This window comes from Artemia sp. Qi Xiang Cuo, chromosome 4 (assembly GCF_049724085.1).
Source record: "Artemia sp. Qi Xiang Cuo chromosome 4, ASM4972408v1, whole genome shotgun sequence".
Taxonomy (NCBI): domain Eukaryota; kingdom Metazoa; phylum Arthropoda; class Branchiopoda; order Anostraca; family Artemiidae; genus Artemia; species Artemia sp. Qi Xiang Cuo.
This window is the reverse complement of record NC_142797.1, coordinates 70,294,374-70,318,832: the sequence shown is the minus strand read 5'-3', so window position 1 is coordinate 70,318,832 and position 24,459 is coordinate 70,294,374. Positions and strand designations below refer to the sequence as shown.

General features: G+C 32.7%; 1 protein-coding gene across 1 annotated transcript in view; it reads right to left on the bottom strand.

Moving 5' to 3' along the window:
- Window positions 1-16,671: 16,671 nt before the first annotated feature.
- Window positions 16,672-24,459, bottom strand: part of LOC148953383 (brachyurin-like) — a 137,709-nt gene continuing 129,921 nt past the window's right edge. Inside the window, exon 8 of the mRNA XM_089088514.1 lies at window positions 16,672-16,696. Coding sequence (XP_088944640.1) covers window positions 16,687-16,696 — 10 coding nt within the window. The 3' untranslated portion in view covers window positions 16,672-16,686. The remainder of the gene's footprint in view (window positions 16,697-24,459) is intronic.

The window sequence follows — 24,459 nt, the reverse complement described above, 5'->3', positions numbered from 1 at the left end:
CCATGCTTACTAGATACGGGTGCGTTTAAATGATTAATTCGAGAGAAAGTTTTAAGAGGTTACCCCCTAGTGTCAAAAATCGTGTAAGCAGATGCCAGAAACCCTGATATCAGTAGAAGAGGACAGACTGACAATTTCGGCGGGGTGTTCATTAACGTTTAGAAAAGAGGATTAGGAAATAACAGGAACAATTGTATTATGTAAACAACTACAATTTCTTTTTACTCTAGGTAAAGACACTATAAGAAAATATTGCATCGTATGGAAACCCCTAACTGATACAATAACCATAAGTAAGGCTAATGAAACTAATAGGCAAATTTGCGTAACAACAGATAAAGAGTGTGACGATTCGGATTATAACTTAAAAACAAACGGAAAAATCACAATAGATGGGGGAACAACAGCTCAAGTGCTAGCGACATTAAATACAAAAGAAGGAAAGGTTGAAACAATGGATGCCATGATAGGAGGATACACCCTCAAAGAATACCCCACGATTTTCGTGGAAAATCAAGTTATTAAACTTGAAAATGGTATCGCATACTTAAAACTATCAAATTTAAGTAATAACAAAGTAAAGCTGAACCAAATAGGGCTTGGGTCAGTGGAAAATGTTTAAAATTAAGAAATAAAATCTCTAAACAGCCCAGAATTAAGCGTAAATTTCTCTAGCCACGAACAAATATCATCATCAAAACCGCAACCACAAGAAAAGTGTAGAAAGACAAAACTGACTTTTTGCAACCATTTGAATTAAAACATTTACCAGAAAACGTAAAAACCCGGGTGGGAAATATTCTTTGGGATTTTAGATGGACATTCGCAAGACACAAAGTGGATTACGGATTAGCTCACTTAATCACGCACAAAATATCAACGTAGGGCCCTATAATTCAAAAGTCACCGTATAAAACACCTTTTCATTTAAAACCATGGGTAGACGACCAAATAAAGGAAATGGAAGAACAGTGTATAATTAAAGAAAGCGTTAGCGATTGGTGTTTTCCACTAGTAATAGTCAGAAAAAAACATAATACCTGGAGGTTATGTATAGATTTGAGAGCGCTAATTGCAGTAACGGTAAAAGATGTTATGAAATTACCAAGAAGTGATACGATTTTATATTCGCTGGGAGGTAAAAAGTACTAGACTAGTTTTGACTTAATAGCAGGATATTGGCAAATAATTTTAGATCCAGAAACAAAGCACAAAGCAACAGTAATCTTAGACGATGGAAAAACTTTCACATTTGAATGTATGCCTTTTGGCTTATCATTTAGTCCAAATTGTTTTAGTTGACTAATGAATTTGGTGTTAAAAGATAACGAACCAGGAAGGAAAAAAGATACCTTGGCTTACCTAGATGATGTATTATTGTTAACTGAAAACCTGGAAGACCCTTGAGTCGGACTTAGAAAAATACTGGAAAAATTTGAAAAAGCAGGCTTAAAATTAAAACCAGAAAAATAAAAATAGTTGTACTAAAACTAGTTTTTCTTGAACATCTGATAAACCAAGGTACAATTTCACCAAATCCAGAAAAATTTACGGTCATAGAAAATTTACAGCCACCGAAAGATCAAAAAAAAACTGCAGATCCGTTTGTGGTTTGTTAAGTTATGTCAAACGATATATTAAAAATTATGCAACAATAGCACAACCTTTGACAAACCTTTTGAAAAAATCAGGTAAATTCGTATGTCCATCGGACGCAATACAGGCGCTGAATGAAATAAAAAGGCAATTATTACAGGCGCCAAAACTTAAAATACCAGATTTGTCACAAGACTTCTGTTTACAAACAGATGCATTGGGGTATGGAATTAGGCCATATTATTAAATAAGAATTCGGAAGGAGTAGAATCAATAATACAATACGCCAGCAGGTCGCTGACAGAGGCAGAAAGAAAATATTCGACGGTTGAAAGAGAATGCCTAGCAGTTGTAGTTTTTACATAATATTTTCGCCAATTTTTACTTGGAAAAAAATTCATTTTACGCGCAGACCAAAAATTACTAATTTGGCTACAACCGATGCAAAATACTTCAGCACGGCTGACACGGTGGATACTACGTCTGCAAGCATGTTCATATACCCCAATATATATATATATATATAAAGGGCCGTGCAAACATTTTACCTGACTATTTGTCACAAAATCCTGATACGGAAGGAAATTTGATAACAACCATCCAACACGAACTGCAAGGGGTGGAAATACTATCTAATGGAAGTATTTCAAATCATCAAGATAAAGATGAGTTTCGTTTAGTTATGAAATTCTTTTTATCAAAAGGAACGGAACTGCCAGAGCACTTTAAACATTTTTTGAAGGACTTGGATAATTTTAATCTGGATGAAAGTAAAATTCTTTTGGTGAGATATTACAGACCACCCGAAGAATATAGAAAAAATGACTTAAGAATTATTCCAGAAATCCCAAAATCACTGGAAGGAGAAATTTTACAGATGGCACACGCAACTATTGGCTGTCACATGGGAGAAGCGAAAAGTATTGGGAGGCTAAAAGGAAATTTTTATTTTCCAAAAATGTACTCAAAAGTAAAAGCTTTCATACAGAGCTGCCAATAGTGTGCCAAACAAAAGTAGCCACCAAAGACCCCTAGGGCCGAATTAGGTCAATACCCCAACCCTGCAGGGGTAGGAGAATAAATGTCAATAGACATTTGGGGGCAGGAGGAAGTTTACCAGTTTCTAGAAAAGGAAATAGGTGTGTACTAACCGTAGTTGACCGTTTCAACCCATATTTATACGCTTTCCAAATTACAGACGAAAAGACAAAAACCATTGCGAAACTTTTAGTCAACCGGCTATTTTTGGAACACGGAATTTTTCCTAGAATTTTACTTAGTGACAATGGGTCATGTTTTAGAGCCAAATTATTAGACGAAATTACGGAATATTTGGGGGTTAAACTATAGTTTATCTCGTCGTACATGGCATCTGCTAATAGAAAAGTTGAACGTAAATATAGGGAATTGGCTTACATGCTAGGAAGACAGGCAAGAGAGGACAATTAGAATTGAGACGACTACATACCATTCGTAGTCTTTGCAGTAAATACGGCTTTTTCACTTCTTTAAAAGAAACGCTATTTTTTGCAACATCTAAGAGATCCCAGAATTTTTTTAGATGATATACAAAATGGTAAAATATATTACAATCTGGACTAATACAAGCAAGAAATGGTGATGCGAATGAAAAAATCTATGGAAGAGGTTAAGGACAATTTGGAAGATGCGAAAACAGAACTAAAAGAAAAATATGGCAGAAAAATCAAAAATATGACTAATTATTGTTTAGGAGACTTGGTCTCTGTATACAAAACCAATCTAGAAGGGACAAAAAAGTTAAAACCAAAGTAGGACGGGCCCTATAGAATCGTAAAAATCCTAACAAATAACTTAACCTGTGTTCTAAAACATCAGTATAATGGAAACGAAGAAACAGTACACCGTAATAAAAAAAAAAGGATTTTTCTCAAAACCATGGAAATTAGAGCCTATTCCTTCAGACGAAGAAATAGATGAAACAATTTCACCAGTATATATCAGAAGACCATATGAACTCTATGACCTTGTTAAAGACAACAACAATTGGGAGGAGTGGAAGGAGTATTTAGCCCAGTCTTGGCTACAAACTCTCCAGAACAAACAAGAGAAAAAGGGAAATATTCGATGCTCATCGGATACTAGCGACGAAAGCGATAGAGAAGAGCCTCAAACACAACCAAATGGTTTAAAATGTGATAAGCCAGAGGTTAAATCTAAAGAAGAAGAAAAATTGGAAGAAACCAAAGAATAACCTGATTTTCATACGCTAGACTCGTCTTTAGTCTTAACAAAACAATGACTTTTGGAACAAACGCCATCTACTAGAAGCGAGCTAACAGAATGTGACACCGATAATTCTTCTACAGAAACAGATATAACTAAACCTGGGCCATCGTTAAGAAAAACCTCCTTAAGAGAGAGATTATGGAGAAAAGTAAAGAAACCAGAAGGACAGCAATAATTTCCTTCTTCAGCAGCACAAGTAGCTAAATCCCTAATGAAAAAGGCCAAACGTCATAAGGAACGAAGGCTAAAGACATTTGACGAAGCAACAAAACCGTATTCGAATTTGGAACCTTGTAAACAACATTATAAAGACCACGGAAAAATTTGTCAATATTCTAAAAAGATAAACAATAACTTGGAGTCCTAAATTCAGATCAAGAAACACAAAAAGGGAAAGATGGCGTTGTTTCTAGCCGATTAATATTTGAAAAAAATGATAACGTGGGAAAAATAAAACGAGTAAAGAACCTCTAAAGAACTATCTATATTTTTTCCTTTAATTGGTATGTTAATAACGTACAAAATTCCTTCATAATATATCAGATAAATACGGTCTGATAGTAGAAATCAAATAGAGTGAAGCCATTGGTCCCTTATATCTCAATTAGTCTACAAATAGATTGTGTCTAGGAAGCCAATAGAAACTTTATCACGGGAACAATTACACAGTGGCGTTACAGTTAAAGTTATTAATAGTTTAATTGTAATTTTTAATGGGTGTAGTGAAACTAATTAAATTATACATATTTAGAATCAGCATTAAAATGCTGATTCTTTTGATATGTATGGCGATTCTTTTGATATGTATATTGGAAAAAAATATTTTTGGGGGTAATAAAAAAACAAGGCTTTGAAGAATTTAAAAATATTGAGTTTACATTAATTACGCAATACATTTATAAGCTAGGTGTAATCTTATTATAAATAATAGAAGATAAAAAATGAATACTTACCAAATAAGGACAGTATATATAAATAACATCCGTAGATAAAATTTGTCACAATTTAAAAAATATAGCAGAGCATAAAACAAAATTTTCTCGAGGATAAATAATTTCACATATTAAATAAATTCACAGCACACCATTCACAGAAATAACCAGGGTGAGGAAATTGCAGGTGAATTACACAAATGACAAAACTATAAGTATTTATATATTAAAATAATAGTTTTGTCATTTGGGGAGATCCACCAAGCTGATCCAAATTTCAAGCAAGCTGACCAAATTTATGTCAGAAATTTGGATCAAACCAGCCTTTAAGTTCAAAGAAAAAGTCAAAATATAACGATAAATATTTTGGAGGGGACAAGTATGATTGTGGGAGGATGTTCGGAAGGTCAAATAAACCGAATTTCTCTATCACAATCATACAAGTACCAATCCTAACAAAGGAGTGAGAGGGCACAATTACACTCAATTACTATATAAAAATAAGAAATTAAACGGAGGATAAAAGCCAGTCGTGAATATTATAAGACACTATAGAGAAACCGCAATGGGCACTGATAATCCCTATTGCAAAACAGAATTTGGCACGAACTAGGCATTACTTTTTTTGAAGTACCGTAGACAAATAATATATGTCTGCGATGAAAACAACACAATTTTGCTGAAATCAATATATCGTAAAAAAATACATTTTTATAAAGGAATGAGAACTAGCAAATGCGGGTCAAAACTTAATTAAAAGGGTTCTAAAAATTCTGAAAAATACAGTACTTTTCTAATACAAACACTTTCGGACGGACAAATTTAAGTAATTTCAAAAAATTCAGGTGGCGAAAATAGACACCCCCACCTCTTAAAAATAAGCAGCTAATGAATTTGATCATAGAATGGCAATCAGCAAAAAAACTTGTAAAAGTTATTGAATAAAACAGAAAACAAAAAAATATATGCTTAGAAAAGACCTATTGTACTGAAAAAGCGGGAAAAGACTTGAAAGAAACCCTAAGGATTAACTGGAGTAAATAATCAAAAAAGAAAGATAAAAAGGGGTTCAAGTTGAAAATTTATCCAGGCAAAATTGGAGGAAAAGAAAATGAATGGAGTCAGTTAAACTCTGATATACGTACATATTGAAACTGACCGAACGAAACTAGTATAAAATAATTGTACTAATTAAGTACAAAATAAGCAGCATCAATACTACGGAGCCACCGTTACAGTGGTTAACTCTCGCCGAAATTAATAGAAATATTGGAGATATGCTCCAAGTAGACAGGAAAAATTATGCTCTCTTATGTGGGAGTCGTGTTCGGAAAAATTAATAGCATGGCATAAACAATTTATAAAAAAATGCGCATTAATAGCCAAAATGACCAAAGTTGAATTTGAAACTTAAGACAAGAACATTAAAAGTTGAGAAGTTAAACTGAAAATAGTCATTATCACTTGTATGTCTAAAAATAAATTACTGTGTGCCATGAAGACAAGGTATATTTTCTACAGAAGGGACGCTTTGTTTGATAACAGAATAGCCCAAGAGAAAACTGTGGCCACAAATCAAAAAATGTAGCTATACTATAAATAATTAATTATTGTGTGTGAAGGTTCATAATAGTCCTTTTAGCTATAGCCGATTACAAGATAACCTAGAAACGTTGTAAGGAGCTACCAGAAGGCAGCCCTGGTAAGCAAACCTTGGAGTGCAAGCACAAGTCCATTGACAGCGTCATAACAGGTAAAAAGGTGAACAGCTAAATTAGAGCTTATCAGATCTAAGCTGTAAATGGAGCCATGTCCCAAAAGGACATTAAAGCTAAAAAAAAGAGACTACAGACAAATACATTTTTTTTGTAACTATCGCAATCACCTGAAAATTCGAAAATAATTTAAAAGTTCAAAAGATTTTGAATAAACAAACAGGCATATAGTAAGCTAAAAACATTTAATGACACAAGTTGGTTCGGAATAGAACCAAAATTGTAAAAAAAAAATAAGAAAAAGTAGCAACAAATAAATTAATATAGTCGCATATAGTGATAACAAATGTTAGTGAAAAAATATATACAGTTATGAAGGTATTTTGAAAACCTTTAATAAATACGAAATTGTTATCGTAAAAAAAAGAAAAAAATATGTAAATATAGAAATGTAAATAGCAAAGTCATGTAATATGAACTGTAGCCAAGCCCTTATATAGAGGCTAATCACAGTTCTCAGTTATAGTGTATAAATTCATGTGTTGGAGTTGAATTTTCTTGTAAATATTGTAATCGCAGTTAAGACCTATCAGATAAAAGTCTTGACGGACTTATTTAAAAGTTGCTAAAAGAACAAATATTACAGTGATTAAAAAAATTGTTAGGGTACATAAAAATTATTTGTTTTTAACAATAAAGTTATGTAAAAACATAACTTAAGTCATTTTAAATATCAATGTAAATATAGTGAATTAATATGTTGAGTATTTTAGTTTTTGTTTTTTTATTTTGCTATTCGTGTCATTCAAGAAGTAATTTAAATTATTCCCTTATAAGTAATTAAAAAAAAACTAACTGTAATAAATTAAAATTCTAGTCTATACCGTGTTTTATTTTCCTAAATGCTTTAAGTTTTAACCAGTAGTTAAATATCTTATCTAGTTTTGCGACTTAAAAAATACTTGTGTAAGTTATTACACAATACTTGTGTATATACTATGCTTTGTTTGCTTTAAGTTTTAACTAGTGATTTAAAGTTATATATAAATGTTTGACTTCGAGTCAACGTATAGATATTTTTATTATAACATAATCCGTTAAGTATTAAGTTTGCAAAGGATGGTCCAGCAAGAAATATAATGTTTCTGTTTAAGCGGTATATTATGTTTAGAGTAAAAAGAGGAGAAAGTAATTAAAAGTAATTATCCTTCGTTTAAAAATAAAAAAAGAATGCAGTGATATATACAAAATTAAGTGTTTCTTTTTACTATATATGTAACACTATATGCTTTATGTGTATTCTAATGTGAATATTTATTTTAGATACAGCCTTAGTTTTTTTTTGGAAATCAATTTTTTTGTGACATCCTTTCGTATCCATTTCTCTATCATTCTTTTGACGCATTTTTGGAAAGTAGCAAATTTCAAACACAGTTCAATTGTATCCTGATACTAACAGCTCATACCAACAGACACCAAACCATAACTGGTCAACTAATATTTTGGAAACTTTATGCAGTATTACAGAACATTGCTACCAGTTCATCATAAAGTGAGATATAATCAGAACTTAAATTAGGCCTAGAAAATATCAAAGAATGTGCTACGTAAAACATTATTGAAATATATAAAAATGCTTTGTGTTGGAAAAATAAATGAAAGTTTAAAAACTAAAAACTGTTATGTGTAACTTATCCAAGGCATTTCTAAATCTGAAAAATAAACGGTATATCAACCACATCACCCAGATAAGTTAAATTATTAATGGGAATTAAATTTAAACTTAATTTATAAACGTTTTGAATATAATTTTAAATCTAATTTAAGCAGAACCACTAATATAATGCTTAAGCCACTGGGGGTCAAGCTAAAACAGAAGAAGCTTATGAAAAAGGTAAAAAGAGAATTTTCCAGTTTTGAGACAGAGAAAAAGAGAAATAAGGATACATTTCAAACTGATATCCTTGAACAAAAAAGGACATGGCATATATTTGACCATAAACATGACCCTAAGGAAACCCATTAAAGGACCCAAGGAAGGCAGCATAATAGCTGTATACAAAATTAAGTTGTTTTAAAAGTAAAGTATTGAGAGTTGAGGGCAACTCTTCTTTAAATAGGGAGTATTGTGGTGAAGCCTTCTAATTAAGTCAATTTGGAATTTAGTAAAATATCAAGACGCAAATAAAAAAGTTTCGAAATACCACTTTTTATTAAGATAAGGAACATATCCTGCCAAGTTTCTGCTTAACGGGAAATGGAGATATTACCACTTCCTAGCAATTGCGTCGGTTGGTTACAGGAAGCTGTAGTTGATAAAAATGTATAAAAGATACATTTTATGGGAAGGGGTAGACTGATACTAGCTTCATGCCAGACTGACCTCTGGTCCGTTGATTTAGAAATACCTTGGAATATTATCGGATTATTGTAAGTGTCTAAGTATCTTATTATATATTATTGTAGTTTTCTGAGACTTGTGATCTACTTGGGACAATCAGTCCAAGTAGAACATATATATATATATTATTAAACCTTGTATTAGTATATGTTAACTGAATAATTGTGTTATAGCCAACCTCTCTTCAATCCACATTTAGTCTCTCGAATATACCCAGCTGGTACGCCTCATTAGTCCGGTCATAGCCTAAGGCACGCCACCAAAGTTTAATTACCTTAGGGTGATAGTTTATCTCCCTTATAAAGGGAAAATAAAGGCAATAACAACAATATCACTTTAAATACCATAAAATCACGTTACCCCAGAAGGATTGTTCCAAGAATCTCGGAAACTTCGAAACATTGTTGTTAATGAAATACATGAAGCAAGAAAGGAACATGGTGCTCACGCACTCAATAAGTTATTGTATTCGGACCCTAAGAAATTCCACAAGAGTGTCAAAGATCTCATGGGAAAGGTCTTTTCAAAGTTTTTTTTTACTGGTTAGTAAGGGTGGCCCATTGAGTACGGATAACATAAATGACTATTTTGCTTTAATTTGTAAAATTCATCCGCCACTCCAACGTATGCCGAAAAAGAGTGCAGTGAGTCATATTCCTGTGATTGAAATGTATCAGACCCAAATTAAACTCAAAAATCAGGACACAAATAAGTCAGTATACCCTACCAAGATATGATGTGATATCCCTATCAGATTGATTGTGGAGTGTGTCTGATATTTAAATGTACCTCAAACTACTATTTTTAACCAATGTTTTGTAGATAGTAGTTTTGCAGTTTGTTTTAAACGAGCTATTATATCACCTATACTGAAAACTAAGACCCCAAAAGTTCCCTCTGACTTAAGACCAATATCGAAAACCTCCATTTTCTCTAAAATTTTTGAAAGTTTTATTCAAAGCTTTCTTTTTGACGATATTCAAGATAAAATCAACCCAAAGCAGTTTGACTTTAGGCCGAATCATAGCACCACGCATTACTTAAATTATACACTTGAATTTGTTTTCAAACATCTTGAGTTAAATAGTTCCTAGGTTGAGGCTGTTTTTGCTGATATTAGCAAATCCTTCAATAAATTGGATCATCAGACAGTTATTGATTATGCAAGGGCCTTAGGTGCCAGAGATTTTTTTTACGTGCGGTAGCTAGTTTTTTGTCTGGCCGTGAACAATGTGTAGTCCTCCCTAACGGGAATTCATCAGGTTTTTCTTTGATTTCCTGTGGAGCAACTCAAGGGACTAAATTAGGTCCTTTGGTTTTTAATTGTTTTTAGTAATGTGTGGTAAAGCTTTCTAATTTAGTTAATTATTAATTTAGTAAAAATATATAAGACGTAAATATGAAGTTTTGAAATACCACTTTTTATTAAGATAAGGAACATATCCTCCTAAATTCTGTTTTACGGGAAATTGAGAAATTACCACTTCCTAGTGATTACGTGGGAAGGTGTGGTTAATAAAAATGTATAAAAGCTACATTTTATCGGAAGGGAAAATTTTATACTAACTTTATGCCGGACTGACCTCTGGTCCGTTGTTTTAGAAATACTTTGGAACTTTGTCTTATCAGTGTAAGTGTCTAAATATCTATTTATATATTATTGTTGTTTTTTTAGACTGTTGGTCTACTTGGGACATCCAGTCCGAGTAGACAGAATATGTCCGATTATATTTTATGTTTAATGAATAAAAGCATTGTATTTTAGACAACCTATCTACAATCTATTTTTAGCTTCTTAAACATACCCTGTCGGTACGCCTCATTATTTCGGTCGTAGCCTAAGGCACGCTACCAAAGTTTAATTACCTCAGGGCCAGATTTTATCTCCCCTATAAAGGGAGAATAAAGGCATCTACGACTACAACCCCCAAATACCACAAATAACATTTCACAACAACTTCACAACCACTGGTGGTCGCTAGAAAAACTGGGTCGAGAAGGCTAGATAAAAATAGTAGATTGAAATAAAATGGCTTTACCAGAGGAAAAAATGACTTCCCTATCAACAGTACTTGAAATTGCAAAAATTATACCAGAATACGCGGGAAATTCAGATGTAGATGAGTTTATCGAAAAATAAAAAATTTTCGACGAACTAACTGAATCGTTTGAAGATAAGGTCAAACAGCAATGCGTTGCAGCTAGATTAAAGGGAAGCGCCGTTAAACATTTTGAGGCAATTAAGGAAAAAGAGCCCAAGGACATCAGTACTCTAATTGAATCTTTTAAAACAAAATTGATTGAGACAAGCATCACCAAGAGGCTTAGAACAGAGGTAGTCACATTCCATATCTCAACTAGTATCAGGGACTATGGAGAAAAAATTTGTAGATCCGTGTGTTTACAATTAGAAAAAGGCGGAAATGACGAGACAGTACAGAAAGTACAACTACATAATTTTACCCAAGGGTTACAAAAAAAGTTATTAAGACTAATACTATCGCAGAAACCTGAAAACTTAGAGCAGGCTATAATACTAGTCGAAACAGAGGTAAAAATTGACGAGGCTATGAAAAAGTTTGACCAGATGTCAATAAATAACACAGGAGCTCAAGAAATAAAATATGAAAGGGGACAGAAAAGGGTGAACTTTGAGGAGCCGAATCGTGAACCAAAAAGGTGCGACGGAGGCCGAGGGTCGCCGTCTAAGAAGATAGCTGACAGATTCCACGACCTTGAGAGATTAGCAGCTAATAACTATAGAAAATATGGGCACCCTCCCCCACCAAAGACAGATAGTTGGGGAACCAACAAGGACGGATCAAAAATATTTAGAAATAACCAGGAAACAAACAAACAATTTAAGAAAAATTTTTATTGCTATTATTGTAACAAACCAAACCACTATGCAGCAGATTGCTGGCATAGAATACGCAAAGAAGGCCAGACTTACAAGACAAGACACCAATTCAGAACGCAGGGGGACAGACAGTTAGGAAGACAGGGAACAAATAATACTTGGCAAACACCTAATAATATTCCTGAATTTAGGCCTAGGAAGCAAACGGTTAACAATACCCAGGGTCAAAGTAGCAGCGCTGAAGAAAACTGGGATAATCCCATAAATTTTTTGCCAAACAGTGGGCATTTAAACGGAGAAACCAGCCTGTACGGGTCGACAGAGCTGTTTTCTTACAAAGACCCCTATATAGTTTAGAATGTTGTGATACAAATGCAAATAATATTAATCTACCGATTCTGCGTTGTTTTAAAATTGAGTGTTTTCAAAATTTACCATGTTTACTAGATACAGGCGCATCTAAATCATTAATTCGAGAGGAAGTTTTTAATAGGTTTCCTCCTAGTATCAAAAATAGAGTAAGAAGATGAAAGACTAGCCCGACATCAGTGGAGAGCCACAAACTGACAGTTTCGATAGAACCTAGACACTAATTCAGAGCATGAGATTAAGATATGATGGAAATCGAAATACTATATACTCAGCTACCGTATTTCTGCGTTCTGGGAGTAGACGACATCAGAAAATAGGGGATTGTATGGGAACCCATATCCAATACAGTCATAATAAACCAGGCAAATGAAAGTAATAGGAAAATTTGTGTAACAACAAATAGAGAAAGTGAAGATTTGAATTATAACCTAAAAAAAGCGGAAAAATCACAATAGGATGCGGAACGACAGCTCAAGTTCTAGCTACATTAAATGAAAAAGAAGGAAAGATTAAAACAATTGATGCCGTGATAGGGGGGTACACCATAAAAGAATACCCAATGATTTTCGTGGAAAATCAAGTTATAAAAATTGAAAATGGTATAACATACTTAAAACTATCAAATCTAAGTAATGATAAAATAAAACTGAACCAGGTAGAACTTGGATCAGTAGAAAAGATTTCAAATTCAGAAATAAAATCTATAAGCAGTCCAGGATTAAGCGTAAACTTCACTTCTAGCCACGAAAATTTATCCTTATTAAAACCGCAACCACAAAAAGAGTATGGAATCGCGAAAACGGATTTTTTACAACTATTTGATTTAAAACATTTACCGGAAAACGGAAAAACTAGGGTGGAAAATATTCTTTGGGATTTTAAATGGACTTTTGCAAGACACAAAGCAGATTCCCGATTAACTCACTTAATCACGAACAAGATATCAACAGAGGGCCCTCCTATCAAAAAGTCACCGTATAAAACACCTTATCATTTAAAGCCATGGCTAGATAGCCAAATAAAAGAAATGGAAGATCAGGGTATAATTAAAGAAGGCATTAGTAATTGGTGCTTTCCATTAGTAATAGTCAGAAAAAAAGATAACACCTGGAGACTGTGTATAGACTTTAGATCACTAAACGCCATCACGATTAAAGACGTGATGAAGCTACCAAGAATTGATTCGATTTTAGATTCCTTAGGGGGTTCAAAATATTACACTAGTTTTGATTTAATAGCAGGATATTGGCAAATGGCTTTAGATGCAGAAACTAAGCATAAGGCTACAGTAATCTTAGACGATGGGAGAACATTCACATTTGAACGTATGCCATTTGGTTTATCAATGAGTCCAAATTGTTTCAGTAGGCTATTGAATTTGGTGTTAAAAGATAACGAACCAGGAAGGAAAAAAGATACCTTGGCTTATTTAGATGATGTAATTCTGTTTACTGAAAACTTGGAAGACCACTTGGTCGGACTTAGAAAAATACTGGAAAAGTTTGAAAAAGTAGGCTTAAAATTAAAACCAGAAAAGTTAAAAATAGTAGTACCAAAATTAGTATTTCTTGGACACCTGATAAACCAAGGTACTATTTCACCAAATCCAGAAAAATTTACAGTCATAGAAAATTTACAACCTCCTAAAGATCAAAAAAGCTGCAGATCAGTTTGTGGGTTGCTAAGCTATTTCAGACGATATATCAAAAATTATGCCACAATAGCACAACCTTTGACGAACCTTTTGAAAAAATCAGGCAAATTCGAATGTCCAGAGGACGCAAAACAAGCGCTAAATGAAATAAAAAGGCAATTATTACTGGCACCAATACTAAAACTACTAGATTTGTCACAAGACTTCTGTTTGCAAACAGATGCTTCAGAGTACGGTATAGGGGCCATATTAATAAACATTAATTCTGAAGGAGTAGAATCAATTGTTCAATACGCCAGTAGGTCACTGACGGAAGCAGAAAAAAAATACTCGACAGCTAAAAGGGAGTGTTTAGCAGTTTTAGTATTTACAGAATATTTTCGACAATTTTTACTTGGAAAAAAATTTATTTTACGAGTCGACCAAAAATCATTAGTTTGGCTACATACGATGCAAAATACTTCACCCCGGCTGACACGGTGGATACTACGTCTGCAAACATAATCATATACTCCAATATATATAAAAGGCCGTACAAATATTTTACCAGACTATTTATCACAAAATCCAGATAAGAAAGAAAATGTGATAGCAACCATCCAGAACGAACTGGAAGGGGTAGAAATACTGTCTAATGAAAATATTTCAAACCATCAAAATAAAGATGATTTTTGTTTAGCAATGAAATCCTTTTTATCAAAAGGAACGGATCTGTCAGAGCACTTTAAACATTTTTTAAAGGACTTAGATACTTTTGATCTGGACGAAAGTAAAAATCTTCTAGTAAGATACCATAGACCATCTCAAGAATATAGAAAAAATGACTTAAAAATTATTCCAGTAATTCTAAAATCTCTGGAAGGAGAAGTTTTACAGATGGCACATGCAACGATTGGCTGTCACATGGGAGAAGCAAAAACTATGGGGAGACTGAAGGGAAATTTTTTTTTCCAAAAATGTACTCCAAAGTAAAAGCTTTTATACAAAGCTGCCAAAAGTGCGCCAAACAAAAATCGCCACCAAAGACCCCTAGGGCTGAATTAGGTCTTTACCCCACCCCTTCAGGGGTAGGAGAAATAATGTCAATAGACATTTGGGGATCCAGGGGAAGTTTACCAGTTTCCAGGAAAGGAAACAGGTGTGTACTAACCAAAGTAGACCATTTTAATTCATATTTATACGCTTTTCCAATTAAAGATGAAAAGACTAAAAAGATTGCGAAAATTTTGGTCAATCGCCTATTTTTGGAACACGGGATTTTCCCTAGAGTTTTACTTAGCGACAATGGGCCATGTTTTAGAGCCAAATTATTAGACGAAATTACAGGATATCTAGGGGTTAGACGATGGTTAACCTCGTCTTACCTGGCAGCAGCTAATGGGAAGGTTGAACGTAAGCATAGGGAATTAGTTTACATGCTGGGAATACATGCAAGAGAGGAAAATGAAAATTGGGATGAACATTTACCGTTTGTAATCTTTGCAATAAATACGGCTTTTTCACGTACCTTTAAAGAAAAGCCATTTTTTTGCAACACATAAGAGATCCCAGAATTTGTTTAGATGAAATACAAAATGACAGAATATATTACAACCTAGACCAATATAAGCAGGAGATGGTAATGCGAATGAAAAAAGCTATGGAACAAGTTAAAGACAATCTTGAAGATGCGAAAACAGAACAAAAACAAAATATGACAGATCAAGCAAAAATAAAACTAGTTATTGTTTAGGATATTTGGTTTAGGTTTACAAAATGAATCTGGAAGGAACAAAAAAGTTAAAGCCGATATGGGAGGGACTCTAGAGGATTAAAACAATTCTACCAAATAACTTAACATATGTTTTAAAGCATCAACATAAGAAAAAGGAAGAAATAGTGCACCACAATAGAATGAAAAAGGGATATTTTTCAAAACCGTGGAAAACAGAGCCTATATTTTCAGAAGAAGAAATAGAAGGCACGATCTCACCAGTATATATCAGATAACCGTATGAATTTTATTGCCTTTATAACGACCAAAACAGTTGGGAAAAGTAGAAGGAATATTTAGCCCAGTCTTGGCTGTAAACTTTCCACAACAAACTAGAAAAAAAAAGAAAACTTCAATATTCATCGGATACAAGCGATGAAAGCGACAGAGAAGAGCCTCAAACACAACCTACGGGTTTAAGACATAATAAAGCAGAGGTTAAATCCAAAGAGGAAGAAAAATTGGAAGAAACCAAAGAATTATCTCATTTTCATACACTAGAATCACCTACTGCCGTAGCGCAAAAATGGCTTTTGGAACAAACACCATCTACCAGACGCGAGCTAACAGAATGTGACACCGAAAATTCTTCTACAGAAATCGATATAGCTAAACCTGGGCCATCGTCAAGAAAACCTTCGTTGAGAGAAAAATTATGCAGAACAGTAAAGAAACCAAAGGGGCAGCAAGAAGTTCCTTTGTCAGCAGCACAAGTCGCTAAAAGACTTATGAAAAAGGCCAAACATCAAGAGAAACAAAGATTAAAGATATTTGACGAGGCAACAAAACAGCACTCAGACTCAGAGCCTTGTAAGCCACACTATAGAAACAACGGAAAACTTGCAAATATTATAAGGAAGAAAAGCAAAAATTTGGAGTCCAGAACTCGGACCAGGAAACGGAGAAAGGCAGAACAAGCGCAGCCCCCAGCAGATTAATATTTCAATAAAACAATAATAACAAAAAAATATTAAATAAAAATCAAACGAGTATAAAAGCCACTAAAGAAATATCTATATTTTCTTTTTAATCGGTACATAAATAACATCAAGTTTTCCTTCAAATATATATCGCCAGTAAAAATTATGAACGTCACATTCCAACGCCAAATTATTAGCTCCGATCGGAAGTGACATCATAGCTTCCTGCAAAAAAAAAAATTTTGTTTCTAATACGAGATAAGACTTCGCGAGCGGTGAAATGTCAATACTTGACAAAACGAATTAGGCTTCGTTTCATAGAAAAAGAAAATAAGTAAGGCCACGTAACTTTTAAATGGGTGTAGTGAACCTAAATAAATTATACATATTTAGAATCAACATTAAAAGGCGATTCTTTTGATATGTATATTGAAAAAATATATTTTTTTTCTTTCGGGGGGGATAATTAAAAGAAAAACGAAGGAGGTTATTTAACTGAAATTGGTTCATTGGACGCTAGCAAATTTTGAGTTAAGGTAATCAACTGCTAGCCTCTCATTGTTAAGCTCACTCAAAGCGGATACTGACCTCAGACCCTCTGAGCTGACATTTTCAGTCAAATTGGAAAAAAAATTGTTTTGAAGAAATTAAAAAAAAATAATAATAATAGGAAAATACAGCGAGAGTTTACATGAATCCGGACATATACAAACTCGTTTTAATATTATTCTAATTATTTATAGTCCAAGAGAATATTTTTTTTTATTAGTTATAAATTGTGAAAAGAAAAATAAAGAAATTTTAAAGAATCGCTATAAAGGTTTAAGCAAAACTTATTATATTCTTATAAAGCAAAAATGCTGCTAGTTAAAGTACAAGAAAAGCGAAAAAAATATAAATAAATTATAACCTAAAAAAAAAAAAAAATTAACAGGAGGTAAAAGCCAACGACAAAAACCATTAAAAAACAGCCAAAAATTAACCCCATCGTCACAAGAAAAGCACAGTAGTTCAAGATAATAATTTTCACTCTAGCGATGTATTGGATGTGAGAAAACGAATTGGCACAGGAGATCCTTAGTTTAAGCAATTTCTTTTTACCTCTACCAATCAAAACATCCAAACCCCAAGACGTCAAACCCAAACAGAAACTAAACGCATCCACTTTTTATTTAAGAATAAAATATAACCTTTCACAACAAAAAACTCGCAGTAATGAACATAAATGCATTCTTGTAATTCTCCCAGACTCAAGTTTATCAATAAACTGCAGATACGGAGCACCGAATTCAAAGTTATTTAGCCTTGCAAGGGAATTATTTCCTCTCTTCTTTGGCAAATAAAATATTAATTAAATCTAGGATAAAATTGGCAACCAATATATCGTAAAAATAGCATTTTAAGGAATAAATGAGAACTAGCAAATGCAAGGCGAAACTTAATTAAGTGTTCAAAAAAAAAAAAATTAGCTGAAAAACTTCAGTACTTTTCTAACACAAAAACTTTAGAAGAAAAAATTTGAATAATAAAAAAAAAAGTTGAAAAAATTAGACACCCCCCCCCCACCTCTTAGAAATATTTAGATAATGAATTTGATCATAAAGGGCAATCAGCATAAAAACTTGTTAAGGTTATTGAAAAAGAACAGGAAACATATAAATATAGGTTTAAAAAAAATATATATATATATATTTTACTGAAAAAGAAGAAAAGACTTGAAAAAAACCCTTAGGCTCCATTGAAATATCGAAAAAAAAAGAAAAGGGTTCAAGTTAAAAATATAGCCAGACGGAAGTGAAATAAAAGAAATTGGGTCACAAAAGGACACAAGTAGAAGTCAAAATTTAAGGCAAGACAACTTAAAGTTGGGAAGTTAAAGCGAAAACAGTTATGTTCGCTTATATGTCTTAAAAAAAAACAAAAAAACAAACTACCGCACCTAAAAAAAGAAATATGGAGACAAGAATATATTCCTTGGAAAAGAACCACCTTTTTACTAAAGGGAAGAGCCTATGAAAAGATTGTAGCTACAAATAAAAAAAGTGTAGATATACATAATATATTATTGTGTCTCGTGTACTTAATAAACCTATTATATTGAAAAGAATCACAAGGAAAACTGCTGTTGAACCTACCAGACGCGTTTTATGGTGATCAAGCACCAAATAGATATTACTGAGGTGAGGGCACAACAAGAAGGTAAAAAGTCAGAAAATTCCTTCTCAAGCTTTTTCAAACTGATTCTCAAGCTACAAATTTAGCTATTGTTGAATGTAGTTTTGAAAAAAAAAAGATATATATTCTTTTAGAAAAGGATAAACCTTGAATATGTGAATTACTACAGTTAAACCTGGTTTTATGCAAAAAAAAAACTGGTCTCAGGTTTTTGACAACCCTTGAGCACACGTAGTGCGTAGCGCATAGACGTAGTATGATTTTTTTGCGCATCATAGCGCATAGAACTGTAATTATATTTGCAAACTCGTGTTACTAAGAAATGAACAATAAATCGCTCCCCGGAAAAAAAAGACTTACCTTGACGGAAGTGGAAAGAACCACTTATTATAAAGGCCTATTAGCCTGTACTTGAGGATATTTCCTAACTGCTTTAATGATTATGGGTTTGTTTATATATGTTTTTAAATATTGGTATTATAGGAAACATCAAACCCCAGAGGGAAGGATGTAAGAACCCCTGTCTGCACGAAACCATAATCTCTCGAAAAGAAATTAATTAATTAAAAAAAAAGAACTTTTATCTGCAACCGCAGACAACAGTTGGCACTACGAGTGCATAAATATGAAAGTAAAAGATGCGATATATAGTGAAGCGAATTCTTCGCTATGATAATAGTAATAATTTTGATTTTAATTAAATCGGCATTTTTACTGTTTTGCTAATGGAAAAAAAAGAGTTATAACACATTTTGTTGTGGCATTTTGAGATATTTACTTTGGAAAAAAAAATACTTTGTGTATATTTAAATTACTATATAGTGTTTTAAAAATAACTTTTAAAACTTTAAACAAATGTATTTTTTGATAAATGTTGTATCTAAGTTTTGTTACTTAACAATGCTTGTGTAAGTTTATTACACAATGCTTGTGTATATACTGTTTTTAATTTATTTTAAATTTTAACTAGTGATGTAATGTTATATGTAAATGTTTGACCTAGAGTCAAAGTATTAATATTTTTTTGTAAAATAATCAGTTAAGCATTAAGTTTGAAAAGAACGATCCAGCAAGAAACATAACATTTCGATTGAAGTGATATATTATTTTTGGAGTAAATAAAAGAGCAAAAAGTAATTAAAAGAATTAAACTGTAAAAAATTCAGTTTTCTTTCTACTATATATGTAAAATTTTATGCTTTATATGTATACTAATGTGAATATTTATTTTAGATACAGCCTAAGCTAATTTTTTTTTTGAAGTCAAATTTTTCATAACATCTTTTTGGATCCATTTCTCAATCATTTCTTTGACGCATTTTTGGAAAGTAACAAATTTCAAAGCCAGTTCAAATATATCCTTATACTATCATCGCATACTCAATCAACTGAAATTTTGGAAACTATAGCAGTAATACAGACCTTACTACAAGTTCGTCAGAAAGTGAGATAAAAACAGAACTTAATTTAGGCCTAGAAAATGTGCTACATAGCCAAATGGCTTATGTTATTGAAAGATGTGAAAAAAATATATGTGAAAATTTAAAAGTCAATAATGTTATATGTAATTTGCCCAAGGCATTTCTAAAACGAAAAAAATAAAAATAAACGGTATATCAACCACATCACACATATAAATTAAATTATTAATGGGAATTAAATTTAAACTCACAAAATTCATAAAACTTTTCTAATATAAATCTAATTTAAGCAAAACCACTAATATTATGTTTAAGCCGCTTGAGGTCAAGTGCAACAGAAGATACATATGAACAGGGTAAAAAAAGTGTAATTGTCAGTCCTAGAGACAGAGAAAAAGAGAAACAAGGATGAATTTCAAATTGAAATCCTTCGACAGAAAAGAACATGGCCTATATTGGACCAGAAACATGACCCTAAGGAAACCCATTGAGGTTATATGCACATAATGACCCAAAGAGGGCAACAAAATAGCTGTAAACGAAATTAAGTTGTTTTAAAAGTAAAATATTGAGAATTGGGACAATTTTTCTTTAAATGGGGAGTATTGTGGTAAAGCTTTCTAATTTAGTTAATTATTAATTTAGTAAAAATATATAAGACGTAAATATGAAGTTTGAAATACCACTTTTTATTAAGATAAGGAACATATCCTCCTAAATTCTGTTTAACGGGAAATTGAGAAATTACCACTTCCTAGCAATTACGTGGGAAGGTGTGGTTGATAAAAATGTATAAAATATACAATTTATCGGAAGGAAAAATCTTATACTAACTTTATGCCGGACTGACCTCAGGTCCGTTGTTTTAGAAATACTTTGGAACTTTGTCTTATCAGTGTAAGTGTCTAAATATCTATTTATATATTATTGTTGTTTTTTTGAGACTGTTGGTCTACTTTGGACAGCCAGTCCCAGTAGACAGAATATATCCGATTATATTATATGTTAAATGAATAAAAGTATTGTATTTTAGACAACCTCTCTACGATCTATTTTTAGCCTCTCGAACATATACAGTCGGTACGCCTCATTAGTTCGGTCATAGCCTAAGGCACGCTACCAAAACTTAATTACCTTAGGGCCAGATTTTATCGTCCCTATAAAGGGAGAATAAAGACATTTAAAACTACAATCCCCTAATACCACAAGAATAATGTTTCACAACAACTTCACAACAACTGTTTTACCAAGTTTTGACAACTCTTTTAAATTTGCGGATGATTTGACATTCCCTAGCCTTGGTAAAACCTCTAATACTTTGGACGTTACACTAACGATTTAAAGAATGATTTTGACTATGTTAAACTCAACTTAAGCATAGCCAAAAGCAGTTTCATGCTATTCAACCTTTTTTGAAAATATAACCCTATCAATAATTAACTTGGTTTACCAAATTTAAATACGGTTAAGCTTCTTGGTGTACAGTTTGACAATGACCTTAAATACAAGTCCCCCACTTCCCACTTATTCAAATCTGGTAGTTTTCTCCTTAGATCTTTCTCCCTTTTCAAACGGTTTTCCATATCAATCCAGAACCTTAAAATAATTTATTGTTCTTATATAGGACCCTGTCTTGAATATACTTGCCCTGTCTGGTACCCAGGTTGACCGAAGACCAATATTCTAAAATTGAAAGTATTCAAAAAAGAACAATATAAATTATACTGGGGACGTCCTATACTATATACGATGAAGGTTTGGCTAGGCTACACAAAATACATTGGGATCACGACGTAACATGCTCGCCATGAACTTTTGTCAAAAGTACCTTAGTTCTGACAGTCTATCGACGTTTTCTCCCCCCTCTTTTCAAGAACATCCCCCAATCCTTCCTAATACAAGAGTCAATGCTCGTAGATATCCAAACACCCAACTTGACTTGTGTCCCCAAATGTTGACCAAGAGGTACGAAAACTCTTTTGTCCCCTATTTTATTTTCCATTTTATTAATTGATTCGAGTTTTTGTTTCATGTTTATCCCTTAACATCTGTTTTATCTTTGTAATTGTTCTGAAACGCTTATGCTAGCTTTTGTGCTATTTTAGCCAATAAATCCTATTCCATTCTATTTTATTTTGTCTGAATTGTTGGAATATATTTTTCCAGGTATTTTATAGCGAGGGGGCAAACATATTCGGTCTTAGCCTAGTTCTTATGAAATTTACTGTTGTAGCTTCACAGTTATGAATTTCTGTCCTGAAAAATTAAGATATCAGGATTGAAAGCCAGAAACTCGAAAGAATTAAAAAACATCATAAAAACTACCAGTAGCCCCCCTTTGCCTGACTTTGCGGAAGGTTGTCTAAATTTTGAGCTAAATTCTCGAAGGATTCCGAAGAAGAACAATCATTTGTATAGTCCCTTAAACTTTTCCGAAAAAATAATCTTGATAAGTGGATGATAAACCTTCAAGAAAGAAACCTTCAAGACTCTTTTTGAAGAAGGGCATTTTCCGATGTTGACAGCTTTGCAACAATACAGTTTTACGAAGTTGTTAGACTTTCATGGCTGTGTTGATTACCTTTTCACTAAAGTACCATCAACCTTATTGCCTCTAATACCTTTATTTCTAAGAAATTGCCATAAGACAAGAGTTATCCCTTGCTGATGGAGACACAGAAGAACTGTTTGGAGTTGGGTCAAATCTGTAGCCGATGTATTAACAAGTAATTGAGCAATAAATTCCAGAGCCAATCTGACATCACTGATTTTACTGGAATCAGTGAACTACATCAGACCTTACTATTCTTCTAATATTTCCCTTCGTGTGTAACATTTTTTTAAAAGGGACCAAAGTGAACAAAACAATATGGTTATATCACAGTGGTAACATTAAACCCGATTTGAATGGTTTGTTTGATTGTTTGAATTGTTGTATTGATGTATGAACTCGAAAACTTGGCCAACAAATATTGTATTCTCCGATTAGCTTAGGGTTACAGGGTATGGAGACAGGGACAATGGTATCTCAGTTAAGATAAACATTGAAACTGGGCCAAACTACCTAAGGAAATAAACGTTTAAAAAAAGATAGGTTGTATTGATTTATGGAATTACCAAGATTGAGTAAAAATTATATTTCTCCGATCGAGATGAAACTTTAAGGGAAAAAGACTGGACAAAGCGTACGTTATAGAGGACAACAGATCTTAAAAGGAAAATTTGGTTGTATTGACTTATAAGAACTGGAATTTTTGTTTTTCACTGATCCGCCTGCAAACTTCAGGGTATACAGATAGCGTCAAGAGAACCTCCGCTAAGACCAAAAACTAAAGAAACAAATCTAGTTGTATTTATAAGCACAAAATACGCTTTAGTCTTTAATGCGCTTGAGTGGGTAGTACCCCTCTTTTTATTTGTGCTAATTTCCGTTAGTTTCAAGACTGACTTGATTGTTTATTTTAACTTTTGTTCGTCTTGGAATCCACCCGTAGCAGAGTCTGTTATTTGTGTGTGCCCTTTCCATTTTAATTTCTATTCATTCTGGGTTCCATTTGCTTATTCTTATTAATTTCTATTCATTTTAAGTTTGAATTATTATATAAATTTAATGTTACTATTTTTAGGTTTTAATTCGGCTCTTTATTTTTCTCTGAAAAACTGTTTTTGGGAAATGTTTTTCTAAAGAAATTTGCTCTACGGAGTATAAATACGTGAAATCGTGAATGATTGGCAAGATAAAACTAATTCACTACATTGATCAGAAAACCATTTAGGTCTAGACGGTATAATATAAACCAGTGTAACAGGATTTTTTTTTAGCCAAAATGAAACACTATCAAGCTATATCTTATTCACCTTTTCGAGAAAGAATGGCAGAATACATATTTCTAACCGCGCTAAGTTAGAATTGTTTTTGTATGGGACTATGAAGTGGAAGCGTTGTATTAAACACGACGTTATTGGTCTGCACAAGCACCTGGATGAGAAAAACAATTCGACTTTACTTTTAAGTTAAGAAGCTATCAAAAAGGTGGATTGCCTGGTCCTTTTTATTTATTATAATAAACAACAGAGTGAAACTCAAAAACGAGCAGAAACTAAGATGAGTAAGGCTGACGTCGCCCCATTCTTGTTAATAACCTTCTAATATAGACTTTACTGAAAACAATCCTTATTCCAAGCTGAGTATTTCTATTTCTCATAATATTGGAAAAAATTAGAAAAAAACATAATAACCAAGATTACTAAAAAAAAACGAACGAATGTGGATTGAAAATGTATATTTATACCAATATTCATTACTGAAAGTCTTAATGACTTTGGAATTTGTTAAGGTTAAAACAGAGAAAATATTTAAGGTGATTTTTTTGTTTTGTTTTCAGCAAGGTA